A 25,294-nucleotide genomic window follows, 5' to 3' on the forward strand; every position below is an offset into this window, starting at 1 on the left:
GCTAGCGCGCCAAGCTAGCCTGTCGGGGAAGGACCCTTGCCTGCCGGCCCCTGGGCCACCGCCTGGGGACGCCAGCGAACATGTCCTCCCGGAGCCGGAACCGTGTGCCGAACTCAGCTGGGGCTCACAGCTCGAACTGGCCGGTCCGAGCCACCCCGCCGAGGACGTGTTGGAGTTGGACTACGGAGACGACGAGGACACCTCGGAACTCCTCATTTCAGAGGAGGACGAGGAGGACGACGTCTTTCTCCCCATCGCTCAGGCCTCCATGCCTAGCTTTCCGTCCTCTCCCAGGGATGGAGCGGTTTCTCCGGCCGCCCACCTGGACATGCAGTCAGTCTGCCGACGCGCTGCGACCAGGCTCAACATCCCTTGGCCCACCGTGGTCACTGAGGCTGTCAGATCCCGCTATGAGGGAAAGAAGCTGCCTCAGGCCACGAGGGCGGCAAAGCCCCTCCTCCCCGCCTTCCCGGAGCTACTCCAAGAAGTGGGGTCCTCCTGGGACAAACACCCGTTCAGCTCCAGGTCTCCTGTCCAAGAAGCCTCCTCGCTGGACTTCGAAGGGATGGAGATGGCCGGCATGCTTCGCATGCCGCCGATGGAACCGCTGGTTGCAGCCCACCTGCACCCACGGCTCTCGGCGACTTCCTCCAGGCCTCCCGCTCTCCCTGCGAAGGCGGACCGCTTCCAGTCGGCGTACAAGGCTGCCGCCATCTCGGTCCGAGCTTTGAATGTCTCCTCCATGCTCTCGGCGTACCAAGCCGAGCTCTGTGAGGACATGAATACGAAGCCGGACCCGGAGGTGCGGGAGGAAATCACCGTACTGACCGACATCTGCCTGCGTGTGCAGCGCTGCGCGGTCCATGCTACGGCTAAAGCTATGGGCATGATGGTGCTTCAAGAACATGCACGATGGCTGAACCTCACCAACCTCTCTGAGAGAGAGAAGGAGGACATTTTGGACATGCCAATCGTGCCTGAAGGCATTTTCGGCTCTGCCCTGGCATCAATGCAGCAACGGTGTGCGGCTAAAAAGAAAGAGGATGAAGCCCTTCATCTCTGCCTTCCCCGTAAACCCTCACCGGTGCTGCCGGCTCGGCCGAACCTGCCTCAGGCAGCTGCCCGAGCCCAGCCTCAGTTCCGGATCCCAAAGCGCCCGAAGCCTCAAGCTGTCCAACCAGCTTCTTCGGGCTCAGAGCCTCGACCAGTTTGGCCTCAGGGATCCAGCAACCAAGCTGCTCCGCCACCGGGACAATCCACCAGACACGGCGGTCAGCAGGTGAGGAGGAAGAAGTGGGCAGCCTGTCGGAGTTCTTCCCTCCCGACGCTGCAGCTGGCGGTTCCCCGTTCGCCAGCTCCTCCTGTTGGATGTTGCCATGGTGCTTTCTCCCCCCCCTCACGGAACCCCTCCGGCAGAGTTCCCGAGCGGTCCAGGGTGGGGCCAGGACGTGCAGCCGGCGGTGCCGGCTCAAAGCACACGTCACAAGCACTCACATTGTTTTTCACAAACATGTCACGCTCAAGGAGCATTAAAAGGTTCGCTGTCGCATCCAGACAAGATGTCAAGGGCGCAGCAAAAATCAATATAAATGTCACCCATGAGCGGTTCCAGGCGGGGGCGGCGCCACGGGTCGTCCCCGTAAGCCTGGGCCGTCAAAGCACAAAGCCCCCGCGCATGCGCAGTGGCTGCCACGAGCACCGCTGCCCCACAACCTCTGGAGGGAGCTGGTGCTCCGTGTGTCACGGCTGTGTCACCGCTCTCCACTCACAGGGAGGAATGGACAGCGGTTTCTGCTTCACGTTGGGTGCTGAGAACAATTTCGAGGGGTTACAGGCTCCAATTCGCTTCTGTTCCTCCTCGATTCTCCGGCGTAGTGTTCTCCCACGCCCAGGGGTCGTCAGCTCACATCCTTCAGGGAGAAATCTCCTCCCTGCTGGAGAAGGGAGCGATATGCATTGTGCCTCCCGATCGGTCTCAGAGCGGTTTCTACTCCAGGTACTTCCTGGTCCCGAAGCGGGGAGGGACCGGGATTCGCCCGATCCTGGATCTGAGGGCCCTGAACCGATGCCTCAGAAAGTACAGATTCAAAATGCTCACGCTCTCATCCCTTTTGCGTCTTATTCACCAGAGCAACTGGCTCACCTCAATCGACCTGAGGGACGCATACTTTCATGTTCCCGTGTACCCTCCACACAGGACATTTCTGAGGTTTGCCTTTCAGGGAGTGTGTTACGAATACACCGTGCTCCCATTCGGCCTCTCGCTGAGCCCGAGGGTGTTTGTCAGGTGTACGGAGGCGGCGATCGCCCCTCTGAGAGGAAGGGGCATTCGGCTGGCCACGTATTTAGACGACTGGCTCCTGCTGGCACGGTCCAGAGAGGAGACAGTGTCAAACACGCTGGTTGTGATCCCTCACTTGTGTGGTCTGGGTTTCAGAATAAACTGGCAGAAAAGCGCTTTGCTCCCCTCCCAGAAAATAACCTTTCTAGGTCTGAATCTGGACTCAGGGGCGTTCACGGCCCGTCTCTCGGCACCGCGCGTGAACGCGCTCTCGTTCTGCCTGGCGCGCTTCCGCCTACACAGTTCGGTGCGGTTTGCGTTATGCCTCAGGCTTTTGGGTCTCATGGCGTCGGCTATTTCAGTGGTACCACTCGGCCGTCTACACATGAGAGATTCTCAACGCTGGGTGGCTTCTCTGGGTCTCTCTCCAGTGCGCCACAGAGCGCGCAGGGTGACGGTCTCTGCAGCGTGCGTCACGGCGCTCCGCTGTTGGCGTCACCCCTCCCTCTTGGCACAGGGGGTGCCTTTGGGGTTGGTTCTCGTGAGGAAAGTGGTCACGACAGATGCGAGCCTGTCAGGTTGGGGGGGGGGGCTCCTGGAGGGTCGCTCTGTCAGGGGTGTGTGGAGCAGAGGGCTCTGGGGGACACACATAAATTATCTGGAACTCCTCACGGTCTTTCTAGCCCTGAGGCGCTTCCTGCCTTTTCTCTCCGGCCATCATGTCCTAGTGAGAACAGACAACTCCTTGACTGTGGCTTATATAAACCACCAGGGGGGGCTGCGCTCCATGCGGTTACACACGCTGGCACGCAGACTGATCCTATGGTGCAGCAGGCATCTCCTCTCAATCAGAGCCACCCATGTCCCGGGTGTTCTGAATCGGGGGGCGTATCTGTTGTCCAGAGGGACACCCCTGTACGGGGATTGGAGCCTGCATCCAGCAGTGTTGGAACAGATCTGGATCCGGTTCGGCACAGCCGTAGTGGATCTTTTTGCCTCCAAGGAGAATGCTCACTGTCCTCTGCGCGACCGAGACGCTCCACTCGGCGTGGACGCGCTGGCGCACGACTGGCCACGGGGACTGCTTTACGCTTTTCCCCCAGTGGCCCTGATACCACCCACCTTGCTGAGGGTACGAACCCAGCTCCACACTCTCATTCTGGTGGCCCCATACTGGCCAGCCATGCATTGGGTGGCGGACATTTTCCAGCTCCTGGAGGGCCAACCTTGGAAACTTCCGCTTCGCAGGGACCTGGTGTCCCAAGCGGGAGGCTCGATCTTCCACCTTCATCCAGAACGGCTGGCCCTGTGGGCCTGGCTCCTGAGGGGTGCGGGCTAGTGTCAGCAGAGCTGCCCCAGGCGGTCATTCGAACCATTCAGAATGCTAGGGCCCCCTCCACTAGGTCCCTATATGACTGTAAATGGAGGGTGTTTGAAGCCTGGTGTCAGGGCAGGGAGGTCTCACCCTTCCAATGCCCGGTGAACGTCATTCTGTCTTTCCTGCAAGACTTGTTGGATGGGAAGAAGGCTTTCTCCACCATTAAAGTGTACCTAGCAGCCATTTCCTCCCGACACTTGGGTTTTGGGAAGAAACTGGCAGGTCAACACCCCCTGGTGTGTAGCTTCATGAGGGGCGCGCGCAGGCTTCTCCCTGTGTCTCGACCCCTGGTGCCCTCATGGGATCTGTCCTTGGTGCTGTCGGCCCTCTCCGGGCCTCCATTTGAACCTATGGACGGCCTGGACCTTAAGATCCTGTCTCTTAAGGTGGTGCTACTCCTGGCTTTGGTATCTGCAAAGCGAGTTAGTGACTTACAGGCCCTCTCTGTGCACCCATCCTGCACCCAGTTTGCACCCGGTGACATGAAGGTGTCCCTGAAGCCCAACCCTGCCTTTGTGCCTAAGGTGGTGGGCTCCTTTTCTCCTATTATCCTCACAGCTTTCTACCCGCCACCCTTCTCCTCTCCTGAGGAGGAGCGGTGGCACAAGCTGTGTCCGATTCGCGCGCTCAAGGAGTATGTGAATCGGACGGAGAACCTTCGCAGGGGGGACCAGCTTTTTGTGTCATGGGGTGGGCCTCGTAAGGGGAAACCCGTCACAAAGCAGAGGCTTTCCCACTGGATTGTGGAGGCTATTTCTATGGCTTACTCCTGTCAGGGCATTCAGGCTCCTGTTGGGCTCAGGGCCCATTCTACTAGGGGCCTGTCTGCTTCTTGGGCCCTTTTTTCGGGGGCTGTCAATCCAGGAGATTTGTGCTGCAGCAAGTTGGGCTTCTCCACTTGCATTTGCACGCTTCTATAAGCTTGATGTTTCGGTCCCTGCAATGACTCACACGATTCTGAGTGTGGGGTCTTTGGCGGGCCAAGACGTATCCCTGTAGGTTGGTGATCGCTGGATAAGCTGTCTGGCAATACGGGAGTCTCCATATCCCATAGTGAGACATCGAAACGAATGTTAAGAAAGAGAACTTTAGGTTACTATCGTAACCCCGGTTCTCTGAGTAACATGAGTGAGATGTCTCACCAGACAACCCTTCTTGCTGGGCGAAGCGAGAAGAGGTGTTTATCTTGAATAGTGTGTACGTGGGGACGCTTGCTACTTATAGTAGCAGGGGGACGCGTACGTCACGGTCACTGGCCAATCAGGATTGGCGTATTGAGATAAGTGCTTCTGAGGAATCCGCGGAGGGGCGTATCCCATAGTGAGACATCTCACTCATGTTACTCAGAGAACAGGGTTTACGATAGTAACCTAAAGTTCTTTCTACACTTTAAGAGTAAATTAAACACCAAACTCAGTGATCATTTGGGTCCAAGTTTCCAGTGTTAAAACAACACTGGACACCGGAGGTAAACAAATAACACTAGAATAGTGTGGAATCTTTAACACTTTGAGAGTATAAATTAACTCTTTGGGAGGTTTTATTTGACTTTTGACTGAGTACATTTATACTCTCAAAGTGTTTAAAATTATACTCTCTTCTAGTGTTATTTGTTTAACTCCGGTGTCCAGTGTTGTTTTAACACTGGAAACTTGGACCCAAATGATCACCGAGTTTGGTGTAAAATTTACTCTTAAAGTGTTGAATATACACTTCCCAATTTGCTGTGTAAGAACAGGTATTTTGTTACAGTTGTCTGAAAGTTTATTTGCTTCAGGCGTGTCGGGGGTTGTGAGCAGGAGGGTTTAGACAAGCTTGACGAGCTGTAGACGGGTTTATTTCAGGTTGTTTGATTCTACGTTTTAAAAATATTCCCCCCAATTTGAAATAGGTTATAAACTTTTTACATTATTAGTTTTATTTGGTATTTTTTCTACAATACGTTGCTGGTTGCTGTATCAACATGAACATGCATCAGAAATGGAAGCACAAATGGAGAGACCAATAATAAAGAAAATGTGATTGTGAAGACAAGTAATTATTGAATATTTTTCAGTTAATAACACCAACTGCAGCAAACTACTGAAGCATGAGACAAACAGGATTACGAACGTAAGAAGATATGTTCTGTTTTGTGGACTCAAGTAATAAGAATAGAATTAAGATAATTCAAGAACAGTAATTTAACAATAACTTTTAAAAATTAGACCTTTTCCATAAAACTGTTCATTTCCACTTGCTTTATAATATTAGCATTTGCAATTTTGTTATTAAGGAATGGCAAGAAAAAAGAATTAACAATAACACAATTATCAATAAATAAATGTCAAAGAGTTAATCAAACAAAAATCTTATGTAACCATTAAAGGTTAAACTGTGTTGTGTGTCCATCTTCATGTTTTCATAGTGGCTGAGCGGAGAGCTGACCAGGAACAACGGTGGTGGCAAAACCCAGTTGGGTCTGTGATGGAGTGATGCACGCCTGGAGTGAATGCCATCTCATCCACAGTAAGTGCACACTCTCTTTCCATGCCTGTCAGACTTTTAACCTTCAAACTGAGCATGTCACACACACAGCAAAAAGTCTAGAGTTGATTTAACTCGCACAGAGTTGATTTTAACACTTTTTCAGGGTTTATATAGATACACACTCTACAGAGTTAATTTAACACTTTCAAAATAGTTAAAAATTTAACACTGTGCTAGAGTTCTCTTTTAACTCACAAAACAGAGTTAAATTAACACTTTCAAATAGTTAAATATGTAACACTGTGTCAGAGTTGTTTTTTAACTCACAAAACAGAGTTAAAATAACACTTTCAAATAGTTAAAAATTTAACACTGTGCTAGAGTTCTCTTTTAACTCACAAAACAGAGTTAAATTAACACTTTTTCAGGGTTTATATAGATACACACTCTACAGAGTTAATTTAACACTTTCAAAATAGTTAAAAATTTAACACTGTGCTAGAGTTCTCTTTTAACTCACAAAAGTTAAAAGTTAAGAGTTAAATTAACACTGTGGGATGACATAATTAACTCTGTTCTGAATCATTAAAAACAAACATTATTTACTTTGTAAGTGTTAGTTTAACAGTTTCAAGTGTTTGTTATCAACTCGGAAAAAAGTTATTTTTATGATTCTGTTTAATATAATAACAAGCAAATCACTTTTTAAACATTCTTTTATTTTGCAAACTGTAAATCAAACAGTGCAAATTGCGGCAAAATGTACAAATATTCATTTGCAACTCCATATGAGTTTTGAATATCAAAGGGCTTGTAAAATTTCAGCTCTGTGGCTTGTACAAGGTGCCTATTCTCACTCTGAACAACTCTGAAAGCATGAAAATGAGCATCAAAAGTCTCTGTGAAAAGCTGTTTTGTTAACAAAAACACATTATTGTCAACTAAAAGTACATCACTTATCTGACAAAACACAGGCATTTCTTCATGCATTGCACTACAAATGACAAGTCCAGCTCTGTATTCAATACCATCTACTCTAACCCAGTTAGTTGAACAAACATTGTCTGACACTATTTGATGCATTTCATTATTTGCCAAATCTTCATCTGTAAGGGTAAATGGTTTGACAGGCCCGTGCTCGTTTTGCTTAATGGTTATTGTTTCCCAATGATACGCTATGGCCTTTTGATGCTTTTTAGCAAGTGATTTAGTAATGTTTTTAAAATGTTTTAAATAATTTTTAAACAACTTGTGTTTGGCTTCAAACCTCATAGACCACATATGTAACAATGGACCAATTTTCCTAATAACAGATGGGTAGTGGATCATAAAATGATGTTTAGGTATCAAGTTCCTCTGTGGATACAATAACTTAAAGAGTCTGTGGTGCTCAACAATCAAATACTTCAAATATGTCGTCATACCCAAAGTCAGGATTGGAGAAAATACAATGTTCATTATTTCTAGTAACAAAAGTAACATGTACCAATTTTGGTCTCCAACAGGAATAATGTCCCCAAACAAAAGTGGAATATTTTTTAAAAGGCACAACGTCTGAATAGAATTCAAACCTATACTATTACCAGCACTCTCCAAAATAATTTTTGTCGGACGGTTTTTTCTTTCTAAATACCCATAATCAAAACTATAAATCCTGGAAAGCAACTCCTGCTCTGATATGAAATGTTGAGTTAGATATTCAAAAAGTAACTTTAATTCATACTGAGCAACACCCTCAAGAAGATCATGCATTATGTCAAAGGAATAGTTATTTGATACATGAAAATACTTTAAAGAATTAAGTGAGGATTGTCTTTTTAAACCATATGCTGACTTTATCTGTGGGCTTTCTTGTAAAGATCTATAATGCATTTCAAATATCTCTTTTGAGCGAAGGATTACCTTAGGATCATCCTCACTGTAGACAGATTGACAGTCACTTTTTTCTAATAAACACATCCGACAAAAGTAACGACTACTGAAAGACTCATTGAATCCAAGAATTGTGTGCATCCCTAAATTATCTCCAGTGACCTGAGAGATTGTACCGTATACTGGCTCATCAGAAAATGGAAGACTAAGCCCTTGGCTTTCCAGAATTTTTATATCATTCATCAAAGGTTCCAGAATAGCATCAAAACCATATTTGTGAAGATCTTGAGTATGAAATAGTGATATCAAATGAATGTTCATCAAAACTGAATTAAATTTAGGAGGGAGGTTTCTTAGAACAAAATAAAGACAACCAATTTTGTGAATTCCGTGTTTAGAGCCCAGGGGATTGGCTGGTTCAAAATCATCATAGAAAATCTAAATTTGTAACGCATCTTTTTTAGCTGAAAACAAAGGATGTGCTTTAAAATAGCTTCCATCAGAGAAGTTTGCATAAGTGTCCTGCTCAGATTGATGTTCTCTCTTAAGTAAGGCACATATTTCTGGGTTTCTGCACATGAACTGTAATGTTTCTAATATTGGCACATATACAAAAGTATCATTAACTGGAATTTGATCATAAGTACCAGTTTTTTTTATTTCGCCTGCTGTCATATCTTATCCCTAATGTTATTTCTATTGGCTCAACAACACCCCATTTTTGGTTGAAATATTTGTTTCGTTTCCATTCTGTATTAAGATTTGTGAATGGGTTTTCAAATTTTTCGAATGATTCATTTATCACAGAAATGTTGGGATCAGTCACGGGTAATACAGAAACAGCTGCTTGCGTTGCTTTCAAATGAATCTCTCTAGTTAGTTCTTCTAAATCCCCCACAATTGAGGAAACTAAACTACCAGAGATCCCACTGCCCTGTAATTTGGCCACTATGGATGCACACATCTCTTTAGTTTGATCTTTAGAAATCGGAGAAGTACTCTCATTAGGAGTGTCATCAGAACAAAAGTTATCTACGGGGATTACCTGGGTGTCCAAAGCATCTGCCTGACCTGACAAAACTGGATTACTAGATGATGAACCTGCAATAGCTGAACTTTGTGAAACTTGCTGAACATCACTATGAACACTATTAAGATGCCTGCGAAAACCTGCATATGTCAGGAACTGATGCCTGCAGCCTTGCTGAGAGCAAAATAATTTAAACTTTGGTCCAGGATAGTAGCTATGCTCAACTCTTAAATGGGAAATCAACAGCTGACTGCTTGGAATCAGTTTCTGACACATAAAACAGGTCAACATATTTTTTTGCCTGACTTATTCACAGAAGAGCACAACTGGCTGGTTAAGCAGCCTCGCTCTCAAGTCCCTTACTCTGGGTGACTCCTTCATTTTGCCTACATCAATGTTATACACTGTTGTCTGGATGAATGTATAAAAACTCACCAGTGCAGCATCATAAGAGACATTAAACACAAAGTGTGTTTTGAATAACTCATCAAATGCTCCAAGAGATCGGTTTGCCTGGCATGGGATGAGGCTCTTATCCATGACAATGTAGAAGCTTTCAATCTTGCTCCTCTGACGCCCAACAGCAAGGAGGTATGGCTGCCGACCCAGCTGACTCTGGAGATGTTCCTCCAAACTGCAGCAGGACTAAGATTAAAAGCATAAGAACATAAGAAACACAGCAAAAGCCATCATAAAAAATCAAAAGATTCATACTTGCTAGTGAAATAATTTAATCTCTTTAAGAAATCCTTTCAACCTATTGTTTTGTTCAAGTTTATGAATGCGAAGTGAAAAATGACTGTATATTATCAGTTACCTTATGAAAGACAACAAGTCTCTCCACTGCATCACAGGCACTAATTTTGGGAGACCTTTGTCCTCCTGGTGGTGGTGGAAGGAGATGTATGAGCAGCAACAAGGAGGCCATTTCTTGGTCATATGCTGAGGACAAAATCAAAATGAACTTAACTTGCGAAACATCTCTTAACTTTATGAAAACACTGAGCAGTATTGGAAAGTTTAAACTGTCAATTAAATTCAGATTTACTTAGGTACTCACCAGATGCCTCATCTTGATCATCTCCTGGAGATCGTTCTGCTGACTGGACCAAACTTCTTAACTCAGGTGTTGAAGTGAGCCGCTTTGCCTCCTTGATGACATTTGGCTTGAAGAACCCATCCCACTTCTGCAACAGTCTGGAGGAGGTGTCTTCATTAAACAGAAGACTGAAGTCTTGTTCAACCTTTGACAAAAAGCAGAGATTAAATTATCATTATTTGGCAAAAATTTACATTTGAAGACTTTAACAACTTATGAACACCTACCAGTCCTTTTGTATCCAGGAACCGTGGGAAGGTTTTCAGAATATCTGTTCCTCCGTTGGTATCTTTGATAAGCTTCTGACGATGCTGAAAAGTCTCTCTCATCTTCTGAAAAACCAGGGTCCTGTCAGTGGTGTGATTAAGCAGAGATATGGCCTCCTGGCAGGCATCCCCAAAAAGCTGGATTTCAACATTAACAGCTCTCTGGACATTGGGGCCTCCAGATGAAATTTCACTGGAGCTACTTGGTGGCACAGGTGACCCTTTTCGAATCTTCCTTTTGACCGTTTTAAGGCGCCACGAAATGTATCCTGTGCTGCTTGCTGCATCATAAAAGTGTTCCTGAAAAAGGAAATTAATAAAACATTCATACTTTTTTTTACGTAAAATTAAATGCCATTGGACAAAGTGTGGTTTCAGAAAGCAAGTTTGCAATTGATAAAGAACATTACATAGCCTTTCTTGGTATATGGATCCTTGAGGGATGGGAAGAGTGTCACTATCCCCAGGGCATACTCCTCTCGGATTGCTTTAGTAGGGAGATGCCTGACAGAAGATATTAAGTTAGTGAACAAATGGTCCATTCTCACAATAATATGTCTAAAAACACACCTACCCATGTTTATCAATCATGTGAGCCACTAATATGTTCACCATTTGTCTTCTTGTGGCATCAGTTAAGGTTTCAGTTGTTTCATACTCCTGCAGTACTTCTTCACCGCCAGACTTGCTTCGTAGGACACCTTCAACCAGCTATCAAATGATAAACAGATAAAAGAGCCATTACACAGTGCTATGCAGATTACCTAAACATGGCAAAGAGTTTAGAGGCACACAGAAATCTGGGTAAACCTTTTTAGCTGACACTGCAACATTAGCACTCTCAGTTTTTTGCTTCTTGCGTGGGATCTCATCCATCAATATTGTTGATGTTGATGCATTGGAGCTGAAACTTGATTCAGACAATTCTGAAGCAGAAGACCAATCCGAGAGCTCTAAAAGACAACATCAGTAATGTTACTGTATTTGAAGAGCTGTAGAATTATATATTTGCTTTTAAAGCTCACCTTCATTGCACAAGACTATCAGCAGCACATTGCCTTGTATAATGAGGTCACTGAATATTTCTCCATCAACTTCAGTTCCTGTTGCATCCTTGTATGTAATGCTTGCATCAGGTGGCAGGCAAAATCTTTCCAAGACTGGAAAAGTAGAAAGGAAATTTTTTGTTTAAATGGGAAGTTGAAAAATAAGTTGTCTAATTAGCCAGATGTTAAAATTTGCTTTATTTGAGTATAGAATTTTTATTTTATGTTGATTATACGATTAGAATGGTGTACTCATTACAAAAATTATAATACATTGTTTTCCTCTTTTACTCATCATGGATTAATAAAACTAACTGCACTTCAAACACACTTAAATGTCTATTGTTTCCTTCAACAGAGTTTAAACAAATAACAAACCTTTCTCATGGAACTGATGAAAGTCGAACTGCCCCTCAGCCTCATCCAATTTCACATACTTGTGCCGGTCACCATACTTTACCTGGATCAGCATTTCACTTGTGCATAGAATAAACATAAAAAAAAAAAAAAACACATTTGTTAGTTTACCAATTTCTTTTTTATTTTATTTTCACATTGCCCATTTTTATTGGGATCAATAAAGAAATAAGTGTGTCTCAAATATAAATTAATGAAGTCTTCGTCTTCGTCTTCCTCCGCTTATCCGGGTCCGGGTCGCGGGGGCAGCATCCCAATTAGGGAGCTCCAGGCCGTCCTCTCCCCGGCCTTGTCCACCAGCTCCTCCGGCAGGACCCCAAGGCGTTCCCGGACCAGATTGGAGATGTAACCTCTCCAACGTGTCCTGGGTCGACCCGGGGGCCTTCTGCCGGCAGGCCATGCCCGAAACACCTCCCCGGGGAGGCGTCCAGGAGGCATCCTGACCAGATGCCCAAACCACCTCAACTGGCTCCTTTCGATCCGGGGGAGCAGCGGTTCTACTCCGAGTCCCTCCCGAATGTCCGAGCTCCTCACCCTATCTCTAAGGCTGAGCCCGGCCACCCTACGGAGGAAACTCATTTCGGCCGCTTGTATCCGCGATCTCGTTCTTTCGGTCATTACCCAAAGCTCATGACCATAGGTGAGGATTGGGACGTAGATCGACCGGTAAATCGAGAGCCTGGCTTTCTGGCTCAGCTCCCCCTTCCCCACGACAGATCGGCTCAGCGTCCGCATCACTGCAGACGCCGAACCAATCCGCCTGTCGATCTCCCGATCCCTCCTACCCTCACTCGTGAACAAGACCCGAGATACTTAAACTCCTCCACTTGAGGTAGGACCTCTCCCCCGACCCGGAGGTGGCAAGCCACCCTTTTCCGGTCGAGAACCATGGTCTCAGATTTGGAGGTGCTGATCCTCATCCCAGCCGCTTCACATTCGGCCGCGAACCTACCCAGCAAGAGCTGAAGGTCAGAGCTGGATGAAGCTAGGAGGACCACATCATCCGCAAAAAGCAGAGACGAGATTCTCCTGCCACCACACTCGACACACTCCACACCACGGCTGCGTCTAGAAATTCTGTCCATAAAAGTGATGAACAGAACCGGTGACAAAGGGCAGCCCTGGCGGAGTCCAACCCTCACTGGGAACAGGTCCGACTTACTACCGGCTATGCGGACCAAACTCACGCTCCTCTGGTAAAGGGACTGAATGGCCCTTAACAGAAAGCCACCCACCCCATACTCCTGGAGCGTCCCCCACAGGGTGCCCCTGGGGACACGGTCATAAGCCTTCTCCAAATCCACAAAGCACATGTGGATTGGTTGGGCAAACTCCCATGCCCCCTCCATCACCCATGCAAGGGTATAGAGCTGGTCCACAGTTCCACGGCCAGGACGAAAACCACATTGCTCCTCCTCTATCTGAGATTCAACTATCGATCGGACCCTCCTCTCCAGTACCTTGGCGTAGACCTTTCCAGGGAGGCTGAGGAGTGTGATCCCCCTATAGTTGGAACACACCCTCAGGTCACCCTTCTTAAAGATGGGGACCACCACCCCGGTCTGCCACTCCCTAGGAACTGCCCCCGATGACCACGCAATGTTGTAGAGACGTGTCAACCATGACAGCCCTACAACATCCATAGCCTTGAGATACCCAGGACGAACCTCATCCGCCCCCGGGGCTCCGCCGCTGTGTAGTTGTTTGACTACCTCAGCAACTTCTGCCCCCGAGATCGGACAGTCCATCCCCAGGCCTCCCAGCTCTGGTTCCTCCTCGGAATGCGCATTGGTGGGATTGAGGAGCTCCTCAAAGTATTCCTTCCACCATCCTACTATAGCCTCAGTTGACGTCAGCAGCTCCCCATCCCCACTGTAAACAGTGTGAGCGAGTTGCTGCCTTCCTCTCCTGAGGCGCCGGACAGTTTGCCAGAACCTCTTTGGAGCCGATCGATAGTCTTTCTCCATGGCCTCACCAAACTCCTCCCACGCCCGAGATTTTGCCTCGGCAACTGCCACTGCTGCACCCCGCTTGGCTATCCGGTACCTGTCTGCTGCCTCCGGAGACCCACAGACCAGCCACGCCCTGTAGGCCTCCTTCTTCAGCCTGACGGCTCCCCGAACCTCTGGTGTCCACCAGCGGGTACGGGGGTTGCCACCACGACTGGCACCGGCCACCTTACGACCACAGCTAGCAACAGCCGCCTCGACAATCGCAGAGTGGAACAAGGCCCACTCGGACTCAATGTCCCCCACTGCTCTCGGGACGTGGTCAAAGCTCTGCCGGAGGTGGGAGTTGAAGACCGTCTTGACAGGTTCTTCTGCCAGGCGTTCCCAGCAGACCCTCACTATGCGTTTGGGTCTGCCAGGTCTACGCGGCATGTTCTCTTGCCATCTGATCCAACTCACCACCAGGTGGTGATCAGTTGACAGCTCCGCCCCTCTCTTCACTCGGGTGTCCAAAACATACGGCCGCAGGTCAGATGATACGACTACAAAATCTATCATCGACCTGTGACCTAGGCTGCCCTGGTACCAAGTGGGCATCCTTATGTTCGAACATGGTGTTCGTTATGGCCAAACTGCGGCTTGCACAGAAGTCCAATAACAAAACACCGCTCGAGTTCAGATTAGGTGGGCCGTTCCTCCCAATCACACCCCTCCAGGTCAAGCTGTCATTGCCCACGTGAGCATTGAAGTCCCCCAGCAGGACAATGGAGTCCCCTGATGGAGCACTATCTAGCACTCGTCCGAGGGACTCCAAAAAGGGTGGGTACTCTGAACTGATATTTGGCCCATAAGCACAAACAACAGTCAGGACCCGTTCCCCGACCCGAAGGCGCAAGGAAGCTACCCTCTTGTCCCCCGGGGTAAACCCCAACACACAGACAGAGAGTCTCGGGGCTAACAAAAAGCCAACCCCAGCCCTCCGCCTCTCACCCGGAGCAACTCCAGCAAAGTAGAGTGTCCAACCCCTCTCCAGGTCTCGGGTTCCAGAGCCAATGCAATGTGTCGAGGTGAGTCCGACTATATCTAGCCGGTACCGCTCAACCTCTGCCACAAGCTCCGGCTCCTTCCCCGCCAGCGAGGTGACGTTCCATGTCCCAAAAACTAGTTTTCTTGTCCGGGGATTGGACCGCCAAGGCTCCCGCCTTGGTCTGCCACCCGATTCGCATTGCACCGGACCCTTCATGTTCCTCCTGCGGGTGGTGGGTCCACAGTTGGACGAGCCCATGTATCCGGTTCGGGCTGGGCCCGGCCGAGCCCCATGGGCGAAAGCCCGGCCACCAGGCGCTCGCTCACGGGCCCCAACCCCAGGCCTGGCTCCAGGGTGGGACCCCGGTAACCCTCCGGGCCGGGCACTCCGACTCTTCGTTTTAACCGCCATGAAAGATCCTTCGAACCGTTCTTTGTCTCACCCTTCACCTAAGACCAATTTGTCATGGGAGACCCTACCAGGGGCACTAAGTGCCCCAGACAACATAGCTCCTAGGATCATTAGGGCACTCAAACTCCTCCACCACGATAAGGTGACGGTTCAAGGAGGAGTAAATTAATGAAGTAAAAAAAAGAAAAGGAAAATATACAAAAATAATTTATAATATAAAAGTATAATTTAATGCTGAAAATAAACAAATAATCCATGTCTTGTTTTTCTGGAATATAAATAAGATGCATTTTTTTAATTTAGGGATGATGTCTTGACACAACACGTTCTCACACCCTAAGCGTCGGAAACAAACGCTTGGTCACTCACTTTCTGCGTCAGATACCAACGCAGAAAGTGCCCTTTTTCGTATATATGTGACAAAAAGGAGTCTCCGTTGATTCTAATGCAAATCCCAGTGCAGCGACATAGTGACGAGTTTGGATGTTCTCTTGCGCTGCACTGAACACACATATTTCCCCATCATTTGGATAACTTTGAGTATTTTTCTGACATCTGTGGAGCCACATTTAAACACGGACTTTGCTGCAGCTTATGCTTACATTTATATACAAGTAAATTGTGTGGACTTCTGAACGTAACTACGAGTCATCTACGTCATCTATGAGAATCGATTTATTTACAATACAGTTATAAAACACCGGCATGTTTATTTAACTGCTCGAGACAACAATTTTCATTTATTTGTCAGTATAAGCCGTGTTTATAAACTTATTTGTTGCGGTATGGCAAGCATAACAAACTGCATTTCCCACAATGCTCGGCTGCGGGCAGAGAAGAAGCACTTAGTAGTAATAAGCTGGTTTTACGTCAAGAAACGAGTTTTATTGTTTCTGACAGCTCTGTAACCCACTCGGTTGTTAAATTTTAAATCTCAAATATTTGTTACAGTACAGTAATACATTTTAAAGTGATTGCAATAGTAGTTCACAATTTTTGTTTTCGTTTTTCCAGGCACCCATGGTCCGGAAGTAGATGGGCGTGACTTAGGCTCCTTTTTTAACCAAAACAATTTATTTATTGACTGTTGTAATATAGCGCTACATATAATATAATTATTTTTCATCTAAATACATTTTCAATCTAAATACACAATTATTTACAAACGTGCTTATATCACGTGATAGAATGCGACAGGTCCCGCGTAAACTGGTCTTCCGGTCTTTCCGTTTACTCTCCTTTCGGTAAGTAGAACATTTTCTAATCCGTTATGATTGATTACACAAAAACACTTTGAAATGCCGTTCTTATCATTATATGTACACTTTATAAATACGCGTGTATAATTTTCAATCACATTTTAAGAAAAAGGTATTTAAAGAAAATCCAGATAACATGTAAACTAAGCTATGCAAAATTTTACCGTGTCAGACTTTGATGTGCAACCGACATTTGTTTTCTCTTTCAACAGCTGCTGTCATTTTGATCTATCTGAACCCCAACTTTTCATCAACACAAAGGCACTTTTTAGAGCCACGTCTGTTTTTCGTAATTTGTCTTCTGTTTGTCACACTTGTTTTCCTTTGGTTTCGTCTTCTGTGTCTGACTGTTTAGTTTGTTTACTGTAATTGTTGTTCTGTCTGTGTGGGAAATATAGCCTGTGTGCATTCGTGTGTGTGTGTGTGTGTGTGTGTGTGTGAGAGAGAGAGAGAGAGAGAGAGAGAGAGAGAGAGAGAGAGAGAGAGAGAGAGAGGTATTCCTCATTAACAATGAGTGAGAGTGAGCTGCAGGATTTACTGCAGAGCGTTGAGGGTGAGGTCACTGAGGACCTAAAAGACGCCGATGACTTCCTCAGTCAGCTGCAAAATGAGAAAACTGCAATACCAATTGCAGCACCGATGCCAACAGTGAGGTGGAAGAAGAGAAACAGTGGTGGAAACCTCATCCACAGGAGACCACGGGCACTAAGGAACCAGTGCACTCAGGGTGAGCATTATTCTTTCCTTAACCCTCCCACTGTCTTCATGGGTGACCCTGCCAGGAAAGTTGACCATTGAGCAGGATTGATGGTTTATCCCTTGAGGTCCACGTGGCAGGGGTGAGGTAGTGCTGATAAATACGACGTGCCGATGATAAACCATCAATACTCAATGGTCAACTTTCCTGGCGGGGTCACCCATGAAGACAGTGGGAGGGTTAAATATAACTAAACTCAACCTAACCCTATCCAAAGGCTTATAACAATGCTTTGCAAACAAAAATTTTTGTCAACCTTCTATATAATTTTATTGATCACTATAATGTGCTGGTAATGTTCAGAAAATTTTTGTTTCATTATATGAGTATCATTAGTATTTTTATTTTGATAACAGCTGGTCACAGTCTGTTGATTGACACGGTCTCAGCTCCCGTCTCAGCTCCTGTCTCAGCTCCTGATGTTGTCTTTGCTCCTGAGACATGTGGTATGTTTTTCTTTCTTTATCCACTAGTGTTATTTCATTTGTTTGATTTGTGTATTAGTATATGTATAAAATCAGATCAATTTTAAACATTATCTGAACAGTGAACATCATTTGTTCTCTAATTTCATCAGACGAGTTCATGCGGGACCTCCAGCATTCATTTGCTGATGTTGAGACTGAAGAAGTATCCCCAGTGGTTCCCACTGTGACATCAGCAAACTGGGGCTTAAGGAAAATGAAAGAGCTGGAAAACTGGAGATCTGTGAGGCCTTATTTAGTCAATACCCTGATATCAAAGGAGAAGGTGGAACCCAACTTATGCCAGGAGTGTCAAAGCAATGCAGCTGCTATCCGGTGTCGGGATTGTCGTCCACGGCCGTTCCTCTGTGGAGAATGTGATTTAAATGCACACAGCCAACATCCATTCCACAATAGAGAGGCCACTATAGGAGGATTCTTTGAGCCATTGCCCCCAACCAAAGTTATTATAAATGAAGCTCTTTGTCATTGTGGTGAGTTCTTTTTGAGCATACATGCTGTTATTGTGCACACAGTTTGTTAGTATATACATATATAACATGAACTTATTTTTTCTAGAACGAGTTGTACCTCTAGAAGTCCCTTCCAAAATCTGCAGCTGTCCAGCTGAGTACTTGAAGCTCAGTGCCGGAAAGGTTGTGGCTGTGATCACTATGAACGGTACAAGTATATTGTTGTGCATCAAAATATTTTTCTATTGTGTTTGTGATCTGACAATAGAAAATATGTGAAATTCATGTTGCATTTATGTTTTCTTAAAGGACGTCATGACCTCAATATCCCAAAGCTGACCTGTGGGATGTGCAATGCCACATGGACTGCTTTGATTGAAGACCTGATAAAAAATGACTTCTGGCCAGCTACCATGCACTATGAAACAATCTTTGCATGTGATATTTTCTTCACATTTGAAGAAATGAAAATGGTAGCGCCCGGATTGTCTTGTCAGGCATTTATAAGAATGCTGGATCTAAGAACCGTTCGCTTTGGTCGTGTGAGTATATATTTTTTTAATTATCTCAACAGTGTATGAAATAGAGTTCTTTTATGTTTTCTTAAATGTTTTTAATAGACTGGAAAGATCTCAGCAGACAGCTTCATGAGAAGTTTTTTTGAGTGGGAGGCTGTGAGATATGAAGTTGACAGCCACTGCAAATCCGAGCCCTTTGCCTGTCCTGCCTGCAGCCCAGAGATGCTTGCGGTCTCTGTTGATGGAAACCGCAAACATTATCGTTTTAATAATTCTGCCAGGTACAATAAAATGTCAGCATAAAGATCAAACACATTACAAATCACAGGTCTTAGTTAATTATAGATTTACATTTCTGCTTTTTACAGATGTGAGGAAAAGGCCATCTTTGAGGGTGTCTTTATTGCTGACGATGAGGACGTTACACAATTTGTGGACCACATTCAAAGCAAGGCAAAACATGTAAGATGGGACTGTAATTACTGTATAAATGTAAAATATCGTAACGTAGAGGTAGGCTCTAATATTTTCATCCTGTTAAATTTAGGTGTCTGGGAAAGGTAAATGTGGTGGTCAGTGGCAAGCGGCCAGAGAAACCTCCTTAAGGTCTACCAGCAAGCTTGATGAGGAGGGCCTTGAGCTTGCAGTGTGCCGGCATGGAGTGCTCCTGCGGGCCCTTAATATGTACAGGGGAGAAATTTTTGCGTATCCCCTGTACTTGCAACAAAAGCTGCCCAACAGCAGGTTTTTTTGCATGGATGTGACCTGCAAATATTGGCCTTACCTCCAGAGGCTGGCCAAAAGCTGCCCAGAGCTACAGCCTCTTCTTGATATGAAGCCATTCCTCTCTGTGTTTCATGCCAAAGCCCATAACTTCCAATGTGAAGTGAGTGAAATGATTATACTGTGTGTTTGTAAAAATCATTGTCAAGAGGTGAAAAGTTTCTACATAGTTTCTTTTTGAAACAGGTGAAATGGAGTGGAGCATATCAGGAAGGGGCGGGGTTAACTCTGGGTGAAGAAGTGGAGCAGGTCAATGCCTTCCTGTCTCGCATTGCAGTCACCACGAAGCATATGTCAAAAGCAGGTATGAAAACACGGTATTTCTAATTAGGGATGCACCGATACCAGTACTGTATTGGATGTTGTTGCCGATCCAGGCTTTGTAGCTGGATTTGTGGAGAGGTGAACATGGCTGATACCGGATTATATTATTTACTTCACTTTATCCAAATAATGAGCAGAGCAATAATGTGGCGAACTACATAACTTTTTACACTGCCACTGACAAATTATTTCCACATTATGAGTTATTTTCTGTCCCAAGTTATATCATGTTAGAGGTTTATTATGTGTTATATAACAATGTTTTAATGTTTGCATTAGTATTGGTGGATATCAGGTATCAACTGATCCAAAAAGCCCAAATATCGATATCAGGACTGAAAAGGCTGGTTGGTGCATCTCTCTTTTAATATTCTTACAGTATCTCACAAAAGTGAGTACACCTCTCACGTTTTTGTAAATATGTCATTTTAACTGTTTATGGGAAATATCAGAACATATGACAATATGCAATTAGTCGGTGTACAACTTGTGTAAATTTGCTGTCCAGTGTGCCTTGTCTAACCAAAATGTAAGGGGTGTACTCACTTTTGTGAGATACTGTAGATCTAGTATAAATGTATAGTATTTCACTAGCAAGGACCACGGATGAAGGGCCTGAAATGTTCTTTATAAAAACACACAGTGATGGATGAAGGTGTGGAAGGTGATGGCTATGAGCAGACTCAGGATGGGGGTTCCGTATCTGAATAGCATAGCCGGCTGACTGGAGACCCCCCTACTACAGTCTACTTGAGAGCAGCTGGAGACTGGAAGACAAAAACATAACCCTGAAGGGAGGGTGGTTGAGAGAACACAGACAAACAGCTGGAGATGTTTGTGAAGATAGCAAATGTGGCTGAGATGTGGTAAACCTTGAAGTAGAGGTGTTTATGAGATGTAGTTGAGTCGTGGTCCTGCTCCCGAACCTACATTTACATTTACATGTTCACTTAATGTGTGTATTTTGTTAAATGACCAAAATACTCTACTGCTTGCTACGGCCCCTGGTTTTACCACCAGTCTGACAACTCCACTACACCGTACCTGCTAGGGTTCTTCCATTCAGCACCATGAAGAGCGACATTCCCTGAACTCCCTTCAGCCGCAGCCTATTCAGGACAGGTTTTTTTGTAGCCAGATGAGGAGAAACAGGCATAGAGATAAAGCAGAGGGGCTAGAAATGTAGCAAGAGAGCTCTAAGGAAGATTTTGAGAGGTAAACAAGAAGAGTTACCTGAACCAGATAGCAGGAGTTTGCTGCACACTAAGACATAAGGCCCTGAGATTAACTTGGATTGGGATATTGCTGCAGTTGGAGATTGACTCAGTGTTAATGATCCTAAATCATTTTGTTACTTATCTCAGTCTTAAGCCTTTTTTGAGGATTTGAGTTGCAAATGTTTGGTTTAGACTCTATTTAGTCTCTCCCTTATGAACTACTGACCCTGGGTAAGATAGTTTAATTTAATTCAGAGTAGTTATGAATATTTTTTGAGTTGCTTAGTTTTTATTTTATTCTATTTTTCATTGTTTACCTTAGGTAAGTCTTCTCCCAACTAGAGAGTTTTTAATCTTGGTTGGGACACTTTTTGTAATAAACTTTTTTATTACAAAAAGGTTTATTATTGTTTTGAACCTTCTGGTTTTTTCCCTCCCAATCTATTTGCTGTGTTCATCCCATCAGGGTTTCCTAGGCCTGTTCGGGTTGCAACAGGGCTTCCAGTACCACTGGAGGCAACGCATGCCCATGTAATCACTGCCTCCATCATGTTTCACATGTATGTTGTGCTTTAGATCCAGGGCTTTTCCAAACCTTCTTCATACTTCTCTCCAACATTCTTAAAGACTGGTGCATACAAATACATAGAAGGCAATTTCAAAACTGGGCTGTCTTTTTCAAAATAATTTGTAAGGCAAATTCTAATCTGTCGGGTTTATTTGGTCTACACAAAACTGTGTATTGTATACTGCATTGTATTGAAAATGATTGCAGCCTCCCTTCTGTTGCAGGACGTTCAGACATGCTGACATTAATGGCCATGCGCTGGAATCAGCAAAAGACCTCCAATTTGGCTGTCTTCCTGTCTCACAGATATTTGAAAGTAATAATGGCATCAATTTGTCCTCTATGAATAGTTTATGTATGTTAAATTCAATATCAGTTTTTACTTGTAGACCACAAGTACTCTCGAGAGTCAGCTTGAAACACTGGAGTCCCAAAAATCCGAGTGGGGTGTAACTGACAAGCAGTTGGAGGAGTGGGTAACTGATGTGAAGGAGTGGGCAGAAGGTAGATATGATAATATTATAATTACCTAATAATTATAATGCATGGTGTACTATATATTTTTTACATACATAGGTATGTCAGTGTGCAGTTACCAACTTCCATGCTTTTTCTACAGAGACATCCAACAAGACTGATGAAGCTGCAGTTAATCTTGGAAGTAAGATTGAGGGGCTTGTGGCAAGCATCAAAAGGCGTTCACAACGTCTGTACAAAGACACAGATGGCAGTAAAGGCCGAGCCAGGGGTCGCCACAAAATCAGAGAGGAGAAAAGAATCCTGACGTCAGTGGTCGACGAGTATAACAAAATGGTTCCAAGCAATGAGTGCCTGTGCATAGAAACCATACTGTCTGAAGATACAGCATGGCCATGGCAAGAGTTTCAAAGTGGTACGTACTTGTGCATCTCCAAAAACAGCTGTGAAAACTGCTCAAATCAGCTTATTATCCAAAAACACCTGCTAAAGATTCCTTAGCCATGAAATGGGCTCTCAGTCTGTTTCAGTAGGAATCACAATCAGGCAGTTTTGAAGAAAATCATCATTGAATCCCTGCATAAGTAGTGAAAGCCTCCAAAGTTCATTGCAAATTCATTTTGATTTTATGCCAGTTATGAATCAAAGCAGATACATTGAAACCCTGGAGAGAGTTGTCTGGAAAGGCCATTGGAAAGTTGATGAGGACCTTCACAAGAACTGGACTGAGGCTAGAGTTAGTGCATCAAGAGCCACCACACACAGACAAATGCTGGACATGTGCCTCAAATGTTCTATTCCTTTTGTTAAGTTGCTCCTGAACAACAATGTCAACAGTGTTCCAAAATCCTACTTTCTGATGAGACAATTTAGCATCTCATTTGGAAGACAAGTTCCCTGAGTCTGGAAGAATTGCAGATGCTTGAAGTGCTGAGGGATTTTGGGAACCATGTCATCTGCTGGTGTTTGTCCATTGTGATTTAAGTCCAAAGTCAATGCAGTCTTCCACCAGAAAATTTTGGAGCACTTCATTCTTCCTTTTGCAGACCTTTATGGAGATGCTGACTTCATTGTCCAGCAAAGTAGCGTGACCTGAACCCCAACGCCTCCCAGCTTCACACTCAGCATTAAGGGGTTTGATTGGGGGGTTAAACCACCAAATAGTTCCTGAGCGTGGCTGTGTCTGCAGCTTACCGCTCTCCCAGGGGATGTGTCAAATGCAGAGAACAAATTTCGCACACACATCAGTGTGTGTGACAACTAATGGGACTTTAACTTGACCTTAGAGAATCTATGGGTTAGCCCTAAGAGAAAAATGAGAGTCAATGATTCAGAACAACTGAAGGCTGTTATAAATGCGTCTTGGTCCTCCATAACACCTCAGCAATAATACAGGCTGATAGCATTCATGCCACGCTGCTTTGAGTCAGTAAGTCATGCAAGTGGTGCCCCAGACAAGTACTGAGTACATATGTATAATACTTTTCTGAGGTCCAACATTTCTTTATTCAAAATCCTATATATACATTTTTTCTGAGGTTTTAAATTAGATTTAAAGAGGATTTCAGGTCGTAAAGGTTTGCTAGTCAGTTAGGCTAAGGAGTGCCATATTGTTTAACTATATTTTTCCAGTGATTTCAAATAATAGTACTGGGTGATATGCCTTAAACCTTCCTTTACAAAACTGTTGGTAATCTATTTTCAAGGAGCATGTTGTAAAGTTAGCCATGGCTTGTACAGATTGTTTGAACCCTAATGGCTTGATTGCACAAACCCATTTCAGTTCAGTTGTTTTTGTTCCTAATTTTGATTTGTATCTTTTAACTGAATGCAGGCTCTGTAGATCTCAGGACAAAAAGAAGAGCCTTTGACCTTGTCATGGCAGTGAAAAGACTGCAAGAGGAGAAGAAGATTCTCATGGCAGAGATGAACCAACACTGGAAGTACCTTCTGCATCAAATGGATTCCCTGAAGGAGCTTTCTGAGGAAGTTTCAAATGCTGCTCTCAAAAGTATGTTCTTAAGTCCAATCTGAAAATGGGTATTACTGATGACAGGGTTACTAATATGCTTTTTTTTTGCCAGGTACTGCTACTTCACTGTGGGGCCTACCAGTTGAGGTGTTAAAAGGTCTTCAAAGCCTACTTCTTAGGAAAAGGCAGAACACCAGAAAAGCTGTGGCACATGCAAGGAGCTGCTACTTAAAAGTTTTCAGTCAAGCAGAGACGAGCAATATCCTCCAAAGCTTTTCAGACAACTCTGACAGTGACTCTGACATGTCTGATGATATGTTATGAGATCGCAAAATGCGTATGTTATAAAAGCACAGCCTACTTGTATTGCACCCAGAAGTTGGCCGACAATGTTACGCAAATGTGAAGCGTTTCTCTGAAAGTGTTTTTAGCTGATACAGGGTATTCGCGGGTCCTTAAAAAGGTCTTAAAAAGTCTTAAATTTGGCTCCCTTAAACCTGCAGATTCACGAGAAAGCAAATTCACATTGAGAAATGTGGTTATACAGTACTAATTTCAGTTTGTAATGACACGTGCAGAAACACAAAAAAAATTTTATGTACAGCTTACATTTTAGCTTCTCTTCCATTTTATGTAACTTAATGCTGGGATTAATGATATAACATGGACTGTCATTCTGTAATCGGAAAGAAAAATGTAAATAAAACTATGATTTTGATTTTTTGGCTTAATTTTTTTAGTCACATTGCGTTTGTTTTGAACAATACTGTACATTTAAAATGAAGTTGCACTTTAACACAATGCCTGCTAAATAAGATGTTCTGCAATAAACATTTATATAATTTCTACTTGTGTTTTTTCATTTCCAATTTTTAATTGTGGATATTTCAAATAATACTATTAGTGTGAAAGGGCTTTAGAAAAGATTATGGCAAATGCATTTTGATTGTGTGAGCTACTAAATGTTGGAGTGGCAAAGCCCCCAGTTTAATTACCAAACACTGTAAACTAAACATCTTTGCCACACCTTTATATGACTTTAAAAACTGCTTTTAGATTCATGTGGATGGAAAAGTCCCTAGTTTGGAAGATGGCTGAGGGAAAATGCACTCTGCCAAAAGAAACATTTAACTATAAAATATACTCCCTGAAGAACCCTGTAGAGCTTTCAGAATATCTGAGGGGATTCCACAGTCAAACAAAATGGGCAAAAACAAATCAAGGACAAAATTTGGAA

General features: G+C 44.6%; 2 protein-coding genes across 2 annotated transcripts in view; both read left to right on the forward strand.

The window, feature by feature from the left end:
- The window catches only part of LOC139063767 (golgin subfamily A member 6-like protein 4), a 70,542-nt gene that overhangs the window by 38,658 nt on the left and 6,590 nt on the right, over positions 1-25,294 (forward strand). The gene's annotated exons all lie outside the window — the stretch shown is intronic.
- LOC139066385 (uncharacterized) lies at positions 15,554-24,842 on the forward strand. Its single transcript, XM_070548913.1, has 14 exons — positions 15,554-17,231; positions 17,618-17,707; positions 17,839-18,219; positions 18,305-18,406; positions 18,508-18,740; positions 18,819-18,997; positions 19,085-19,178; positions 19,264-19,602; positions 19,686-19,803; positions 21,833-21,924; positions 21,998-22,112; positions 22,228-22,500; positions 23,920-24,096; positions 24,170-24,842. Exons 1-14 carry the CDS (start codon positions 17,015-17,017, stop codon positions 24,379-24,381), a joined length of 2,622 nt encoding a protein of 873 aa, XP_070405014.1. The 5' UTR covers positions 15,554-17,014; the 3' UTR covers positions 24,382-24,842.

The sequence above is a fragment of the Nothobranchius furzeri genome, chromosome 2 (genome assembly GCF_043380555.1).
Source record: "Nothobranchius furzeri strain GRZ-AD chromosome 2, NfurGRZ-RIMD1, whole genome shotgun sequence".
NCBI lineage: Eukaryota > Metazoa > Chordata > Actinopteri > Cyprinodontiformes > Nothobranchiidae > Nothobranchius > Nothobranchius furzeri.

What these genes read in the sequence shown, in the direction of transcription:
- LOC139066385 (XM_070548913.1), top strand. Translation starts at nt 17,015, where the DNA reads ATGAGTGAGAGTGAGCTGCAGGATTTACTGCAGAGCGTTGAGGGTGAG. An exon ending in AAGGAACCAGTGCACTCAGG is followed by an intron (nt 17,232 to 17,617) that starts GTGAGCATTATT and finishes TTTTGATAACAG; the next exon opens with CTGGTCACAGTCTGTTGATT. An exon ending in TGAAGCTCTTTGTCATTGTG is followed by an intron (nt 18,220 to 18,304) that starts GTGAGTTCTTTT and finishes TATTTTTTCTAG; the next exon opens with AACGAGTTGTACCTCTAGAA.